The following is an 8,481-nucleotide window of genomic DNA, read 5'->3' as shown; positions in this document are numbered from 1 at the left end:
GGCTGCTGATTTACAGTTAAGAGAGTGTGTCTGCTGGCCAGGCAGGCACGCTTCTCCCGCAGCTCCTGATTTGTTAAGGCTGTCTGATCACGAGCTGGTCGGCCTCATGATCATGAGCTCTTCACACGCTGAACATGACCCGCTCTCGTGTTCTGCATTGGTCTGGCATGTGGGCTGAGCGTTTGGTAACCTTTTCTACTCAGACAGTAGGCTGAAGGCAACAACCCAGTACAGATCAGGGACCCAAGGGGCTGAAACCAGTGTAGGGCTGGAGGACCCGGTGGACCACTTGAGTGAAATCAGCAAGTCATGGGCGTGACTACGGGGACAGCTGGAGGCCATGATTACAGTCCTTAAGGCAATTAGAACTGTAGTGTTGTGATTAGGGCCAATAGGGCCCAAGGCCAGAAAACTGGTGTCTGGAGGGGTTGAAGCCCCACAGAGGGACACATGGGACTGATCCAGCTAAGATCAGCACCAATAGAATCACTCCAGGCCTGGGGAGGGTGATGGGCGGATGCCATAGCCTCCCTCTGGGGCTGGTCCTGTCATAGTCCTGTAGCAGTAGCATTGGAGTCAGGGCACCCACATCACTCAAGCAGCTGCTCTCTGTGTTGAAGGGGCACAGCACTAATGACTGTGGTGAAAAGACTGTATGTGTGTTGGAGTGCAGAACAGCAGAGCTGTTGGGTCCTGTCCCTATGTGAAATTTCCACCTGGGCTGTCTGGTTTCCATCACCTTTTGTATTCTGTTAATACCCTTTTTGGTTTTTTTTCAGGTGCCAAGAAGGTGACCAATAGGGCGACATTGTGGTATGTGCCCCTCTCACTGAAGAATGTGGACAAAGTGCTTGAAGTTCCTCCTGTCCAGGTATTGCACGCTGTCTCAATCCACGTGCTCATAAGGGAGACTTCACATTGGGCATCTGGCAGGACTGCAAGGTGTATTCAGTCCGAGCGTCTAACCACTTTTAACACTTGCCCTCCATGCCCCTGGGGCTTGTGGCCACACGTGAATCATGCTGCCTTGGTTGTTAATGTGTTCCAGTTCAGGGGCTTGTGTTTTATCTCCTTTCTGCCCCTGCCCTATCTCTTCCCCCACCCCAGCCTGAAAGATGATATCTTTTGATAAATGTAATCAATTCTGTGCTGTCCCTGGAGGAGGCCAAGCCTGCCTCCCATCAGATGGGAGAGAATAGATTCGATCTGCCAGGGGAGGGGAGTCAGACTTGCTGACTGGAGCAGATGGAAGGAGTTGAGCTTTGATCCCAGCACTTCTCTGGTTACTCTGTGTCTCTCGCACTTAATACATTTCCTCCTTTTGGCCTCCAAATTGGGACAAGCTCACTTGCTATTTTTATCATCTTTCAGTGTTCTATATGCTAATGTGTCAATCCCAGCTGTCCTTGTTTTCCCGTGATAGAAGAGGTGGTCTATAAGCTTGTTCTTGGGGTTTTAATTTTCTTAGTTAGCCAGTCTTGTTTCTTGTAAAGTGTGCATTCATGCAGAGCCTTATATATACCAGAGAATCCATCCTGGTTGGAGTCTGAGACTTGTCTATGAGTAGAAAGGTGGTGAGAACCCAAACAGAACTGGGAACTCAATTGATCAAGAGGTTGACATTTTTATGAGGTGATAGACAGACTACCCACTCCTAACCGAGCTCTCCACAGATCTACCTGTGGCCTGAATGAGCTGGCAGCTTGGTTTTGTTTTCTTAACTGAGTTCATGCCTGGTGCTAACTTCCTCCACTTGGAGCCAGGGAGGTGTCTGATATGCACCTGGCAAAACACCACCTGGAGCATGAGGTTCCCTTTCCCTTGTGGGTCTTGCATGTGGGAAAGTATGCTTTCTAATTTAAAATGGCAGAAGGCAATCTGTCTCCCTAGCAGGTAGCTCCTCATGCAGAGATATGGTTGTTGTCCTAGCAACATCCTCCCCAGGACTGGCACTGATATCACATGTCTCAATATCTTTTTTTTTTCTGGGTCAATAGAGATGAAAAGTTGAGAACTTCTGACTCAAAGGGAGCTGGGTCTGCAGGCAGTAGGTAACACATGGAGGATGAATGCTTCAGAAGCTCTCAGACACCTGTTCCCACTTGGCTGGGACTAGGGGTGGTGCCTGGCTTCCCTCAAAGTTGGTCAGTGTTGCTTGCACCTGCCAGTCTCCTCTGAGCCGTGGTCCTACATTGTGATGAGCACTGCACTGACTCCATGTTGTCAGTGTGGCTTCTCTGCAGCCATGACGAACACCTGGAGCCAAAGTCCTCCTTGGCAGCTTTAGGATTCCTATCAGTCCTCAACTGCTGAGAGCTGGCCTCTACAATGCCATACTGTAGTAGCTGGCTGTAGGGCAGCTTCTTCTCCCCGCCCCCAGTAGCTTTTTTATAACTACTGTCATCTGGGACACCTCATCAGTTCACCTTAATGGTAAACCCACTTCATTTATCACAAGTTCATGGGCACTTCCTGGGCAGTGAGCTGCCTTCTTCAGAGGAGAGGGACCCCTCTACTCAGAGAGGACCCTAGGTCATGTTTCCATTAGGCCAGAGTTGGGCATCTATGGTTCTGTTTGCTGGAAGTGAGGTAAAGGAAAGTGAGTCACACAGTGAAGCTAGCCCCATCCTCTGAACCAAGGCAGGAATTCCTTCATCAAAGGTGCTCCAGACTTTAGCCTACCCAAAATTACATGGACAAACCTGGGTAGCAGCCAGCACAATGTTTTATGTTTCTCTGGTATAACCTTAACTGATTCCTGGAAGATATGTATATCTTGCTGGGGGGACGAAGTGGGGCAGGGGAGTGTCTGGGTGTTTGTGCACTTCTGAGAAAAGTTTCACACGATTCGTTAACACGCACTGAAGTCACTCATCAGGGGTTCATCTGCTTAGATGACTCTAGTGCTGCATAATAGTCAGCACCTCAGTCGGAGGGTATGTTGTTACCATAATGAAGTGACTGCAGTGCAGTAGTTACGGTAAGGTTACAGACTGTATGGAAACCAGCTGTTGGGATCCAGCCCCAGCTGCTGTCACTAGGGCTTGCTTTCTCTGTGCCTTAGTCTCTAGAAAGAACCTTCAGTTCCCTGTTGTGGGAAGCCAGGGAGTCATCAGCCTGCAAGTGAGCAGGGTATGTGTGTGTCTGGGAGTGGGTGACCATGCAGAGGGCATGTGATGTAGTGGGAGCTAAGGGGTTGAATTTACACTGGTGGCTGCTGCCAGTTGTTCTCTCCACTGTAGGCAAGGTGACCAATAGGACTATAGCTGAACACTCAAAACTGGCATGGGAGAGGATGGGTGGCCTGTGCCTGCAACCCACCTTACCAATCAGCAGCTCGTGCTGTTGGGCTCTCTCCTGCATTGACCTTGGTTGTAGGGCTGAGTTTGGTTTTATGTAGTGCTTGCAGGTGCTGCAGACACCTGGGGTCTAAGTCATCAGGGCAGCCCCAAGCACTGACTGAGCTCTGGTCACAGTGCTGGGCAGGATTTGCTGTTAGCTGCATGGGGCACTGAGCCTGACCTGTGTGTTCTCTTCTTCTTCAGTACATGCGGAAGGAGCAGGAGGAGGAAGGAAAGAAACGGTATGAGCAGCAAAAACTGGAGCGGTTGGAAACTAAGCAGAGAAATGGGGACATGATCTTCCCCGTTATCAACCCAGGTAATGCTGTCTGCTGAGTGCCAGGGGCCTGAGGGAATCTGTGTTGAGCTTGTGAAAGGCTGTTGGAGAGCTTTATTAGCAGTATTTGCAGATTTGTTGGAGTCTGAGATGTGTATGTTGAGTGCTTCTACTATGGCCTCAAACGTGCAACCTTTGGGCTGTTAGCCTGTGTACCTTAGCACCCATGCCACCTCAGCTCCCAGCTTTCAGATAGCAGGCTAAGGCTAGTTTCTAAGGAGTAATGAGTAACTTGGTCACTTCCTGGCTCATGAGCATTTGCTGACCCAAAACATGATGCAATCTTGGTTTCTTCTGTGATGAAACCCTGTATTGCATCCCCAAGGGCCTTTCGAAGCCTGTCCCTATTCTCCTGTACAACGCCAGATGAGTCTGAGCTCTGGCACTCAGTTGAGGTTGAAGCAGCCTGTCTGGGAGGTGGGGGGAACTCTAGAAGCTCTTGGGTGGGAAATGTGTTTAGAAAATAGGAGATCTTTCTAGCAAGCTACAGGAATACTGTTACACTGGCTTGTCCTTGGCACTGTGTTTGGGAGTACTTGCTCACTAACAAGTCTTGGGTTCCAGGCCTGAGATTCCTCCAGCCAGGGTGCCTCCTTGTGTGCTTTGGGAAGGCTCCATCCTTACTTGGTGCTGTATCTTCTTGCTGCTGGCCAGCCCCCTCCTTCCCTGGGGAATTGGCCCTGTTTTTGACAAAGCTGAGCAATTTAGTTCCACCCTGGAGTTCTTGGCATTTGTATTGCCACAGGGGAGCCATAATGAGCCTCTTCCCTTCTGTAATCAGAAGCCTCGCATCTCCTGCTCTCCTGGAGAGGCTGTGGTTTTTAGTCTCCGGAGCTGAGCAATCTCAGGTGGGAGCCCTAATTGCAGACAATCTAGGTTACTTACCTGTGGCCAGTCCTCTGCAGCTGGCCCCTCCCTCCTCCTCTCCTGTCCTCCGAGAGCAGTTGGGGCTGAAGCAAGCAGCTCAAACACTGCCTCCTGAGTGGCTATGCTCTGGTATTTATAGTGCTCATGTGGCAGGGCATGTGCAGTCCAAGGGTGAGCATCACTGCATTGGAAGCGACAGTCCTGGCTCTTCTCTGGTGTCTCCAGCTGAGACTGTGCTCTAAAATAAAACTGCAAAATTTGAAATATCCTTTATGCTAGGTGGCCCAAACATTCAACTTGTCCCTCACTTTGAGGGGGTGGAGAGGTCACCTGCCCACTTTTTGTCAGCTTGACTGGAGGGGCTTTTTGCCTCTGCAGCTTGTTAATTTTAACTGCCTTTAACATGTGAATGCCCTGCAGGGTTTCAGGCATTTGCACCACAGTTGCCTAGCAACTAATCGCGAGGGGCAAACCAGCTCCCTTGATCTTTTTGTTTCAGAGTCTGTGATTACTTATGAGGCTTAAAAAAAACCCCAAAACAACAACAAAATGGCTCCTTTTGCTGCCCCTTACATTGGCTCCAAGATGGAGGCCAAATGACTTGTTTAATTTTCGCTCCAGGGATGAGCAATCCATAGAGATCAGGGGAGTGTACATCTGCTGCAAGCCTGAACATTGGTGCACAGCTGTCTACATGTACAGCTGGTCTCAGAGAGAAGGAATCAAAACTCTTGGCAGAGGTGATATTTTTTTATTAGACCAACTAGATGTATTTGCAAAAAATGTTTCTTTATTTGTAAGCTTTTGGCTACAGGCACCCTTCACCTTCTGAGATAAGGAGCACTTAAATATTGTGTCAGTCAGGGTTTGAGGGGTGGGATGTCCCACCTCTCAGAACATGGGTATGCCCATGTTTTACCCCTTGTTGGCAGTGCTGGGCAAAGTGAAGTCGGTAGCTTCACCCACTTGGATGCTGGCATCTATCTTGGTTCAAAGCAGTGTTTGAGATGGGCAGCCAGGTGGAGCAGGCATTCCTTCTGAAAGCGTTTCTTGGTTTTGTAAGCTGCCAGTTCAAGTCGGGCCCTGGCCAGCAGCAAGCAAAATGAAGTAGTACCTTTGCTGACCAAAACAAAATGTCTTGGTGCCTTGGTCTGGAGGGCGAAGGGCCTGTGTCTGTGTTAGATACCATCATCGTACTTGGCTCTGATGAAGGCCTTGAACTCAGACAGGGGTCTGGAGGCTGGTTTGCCTTCGTGCTCAGAGCTGTTTCCTCCAGCCCAGGGGCAAGGGGAAGCCTATTGGACTGCTGTCCTATAAGCACTGTATGGACTCACATCAGCTCTTGGAGTTCTCAGTGTCTGTCACTGATGCTGAGTGCCTTTCTCATGGGAGCCCAGGAGGCAGCTCATTAACTTTGCAGTGCAGACTCTCTCAGGCTATACAGCTACCCAGTTCCAGCATACAGGGGGGTTACAGTGGTTTACCCATGGGTGAGTAATGTCATGAAAGCTGCTTACCTCCCTCTTTTTTCTTTGCTCTCCTTGCCTCACAGATAGACAGACTAAAGGTAAGGCTGCTCTCCGGTAATGGATGCTCTGTTGTGTGGGTGCTATGTTATGGGATTGTTTCTGGCAAAAGCAAATCAGAGGAAGGTTTTCCTGTGCTCTGTATTCTGCTGCTACACAGATTGTTTCCGAGTGAGAGCAATGGGACTAAGTGAATGTCTACCAATTGTAGTTTGCCCTAAGACTAGTCAGTGGCAATGCAATGCAAATACATCTAATTAAATATAAGGTTCAGAGATTGGGAGCAGGCGTTCATTAGCCTCTTCCCTCTGCCAGTTGTTTAGGCACCCAAATTATGGCCCTGAGACTCAAGACTGGAAGGGGCCTCCTGCAGCATCCAGTCGAAGACGCCATTTATCCAGGGGTTTCCCATAATCACCACTTCAGACTCTGCACACAACTGCAGACCTCAAAGTCTAAAACACCAGGGTCACCAAACAGCATGGGGGGATGAGGGCAATGTCTATGCCCTGCCACTGCAGCATCGGGAGCAACTGGCTAATGGATACTTAGAGGACTCAAGGGAAAGGACAGCACTCCAAGCCCCGTCCCTCCCCTGTCCTTCCCTGAGGTCAGGTTGGCAAGAATTCAGAGGGGGAGAGGAAGACCCTCCATCCCTAGAGGTCAAGGACAAAAGCAAGAATTAGGTGCCTTCTCCTCACTTCCAGTCTAAATATACAACCAGCGTGTAGCCACTTTGTTCTGTGCTAGTGTTATTTTCATTCTAAATACTGCTCATTTCTCCCTCACATCCACCATATGGAGGTATTGATAAAGAGCAACCGGATGCCCTCTCCATCTCAGTTCTGCTAAGATGAGCAAGCCAAAAACCTTTAATCTTCTCTCATCAGACAAGGTCATCATTCCCTTAACTACCCAAGTAGCCCTTCTTTGTACCTGCTGTGGTTGAAGCCCATTGGGCAAGTTATTCTACATACCAGTGCAGTTGCATCTAGAATAACAGTCTTGCCTGAAGTTGCTTGTGGTTGTAAAAAGGGAGGTAGTGTCAAAGATGGGCTGAAAACTGGGTCCTGTAATGAATGCGTTTCACAGCAACTTATTTCCAGACTTTCTCAAAAAAAAAAAAAAAAGTTTTCTTTTTCCAGGTCAAATTAGCCAGATCAGGTCCAAATCCTTTCAATTAAGCAAAGCTCAATCATTCAAACACCATATGTGGCACTGCAATCGTCAAGTATCCTCTACCCCAGGCTTTTCAGCCTGTGTCTTCAGATACTTCCAAATCCATTGGCAGGCATCCTATGTCCAGGCCCAAGTCGGGAGACTTGGGGTTCAGATGCACCCAAGTTTCACTTGCCCTCAGCCACTGGCTGCAGGAGCAAGCTAGAGAGGAGTCCCCAGCCATGCTTTAAAATCAGCAGCACCAAAGTATACCATGGTGTCTGGAAAGAGTAGCATTCCAGGTGCAACACCAAGGCCTGTTTCTTGGGAGGAGGGGGAGGGTAAATGTATAGAAGATGAACCCTGATGTAGGACTTCAACCTCTCAGGGTCTGACACAGGCTGGGTTGCTCACTCTGCTGCAGTGCAACTCTGGCCTCAGATTTCTTTTCTGATAGAAACTAGTTCTTTAAACAGGTGGGATTTTTCCCATTTAATGTGAAGTGAAAGCATTTCATCCTGCATCTGTTCTGATTGCCTCCCAGTGTCACTGGATGTTCCAGGATGGGTTGTCTTTGCTACTTAATGCCTTCCTTATTCATATGTGCAGACGGGTATGGAATGGAGGGTCACATGCTCTGAGTGTGGTCTCTCTCTGAACAGTTCTTGGAATTAATGACTTAGTGCAGGTTTTTCATACTCTGAGTCTAACACTTATCAGCAAATAAAAATAGCATGTTACATTACCTTGTGATCTCAGTTAGCTTCACTTTAGGGCTTGGCACGAACTCTTTTATACTGTTGTATATAAATTCAGAGTATTAATGAAGTGTCAATGAAAGAAGTTAAACATGCAAGTGAGGAAAAGCACTTAAAGCATTAACATTGCGTTGACAGTTCCTACACATAGTTTTCTAGTTTTTTAACCGTCTCAAAGCACTGATTGGCCAAAGAGCAATTTAGTCTGCTGTTTTGTGTTGGGTGGCACGTCTGTACCTGTGTGCCTATTTATCTTTGAATGCAGAGATGAAAAAAGCTTCTCCAGGTTGCATGAGCACCTCCCACATTTGCTTTCTCCTGTCATTTTGGAACTGTATAAACAAGTGTTGAGCAGAGTAAGTTTTAGACTGGGTTTGGAACCACTTTTAGGCTTTTGGCCAGTTCAGATGGAAGTTTCCATAGAAGGCCTGTTCCAAAGAAGGCCTCCAGTGAGGGAAATAGGGGGCTGGCTGGAGCAGAAGCACAGGGCAAAG

General features: G+C 48.4%; 1 protein-coding gene across 5 annotated transcripts in view; it reads left to right on the top strand.

The window, feature by feature from the left end:
* The window catches only part of ACOT7 (acyl-CoA thioesterase 7), an 81,672-nt gene that overhangs the window by 29,977 nt on the left and 43,214 nt on the right, over positions 1-8,481 (top strand). For all 5 annotated transcript variants that reach the window (XM_025206380.1, XM_025206379.1, XM_025206378.1 and 2 more), the window contains exons 4-5: positions 780-871; positions 3,546-3,660. In XM_025206380.1, the coding sequence (XP_025062165.1) occupies positions 780-871; positions 3,546-3,660 (207 nt within the window). The remainder of the gene's footprint in view (positions 1-779; positions 872-3,545; positions 3,661-8,481) is intronic.

The sequence above is a fragment of the Alligator sinensis genome, unplaced genomic scaffold, assembly GCF_000455745.1.
Source record: "Alligator sinensis unplaced genomic scaffold, ASM45574v1 scaffold322_1, whole genome shotgun sequence".
NCBI classification, from domain to species: domain Eukaryota; kingdom Metazoa; phylum Chordata; order Crocodylia; family Alligatoridae; genus Alligator; species Alligator sinensis.
The sequence above is the reverse complement of the archived record's forward strand: the minus strand, read 5'-3'. Positions and strand labels throughout refer to the sequence as shown.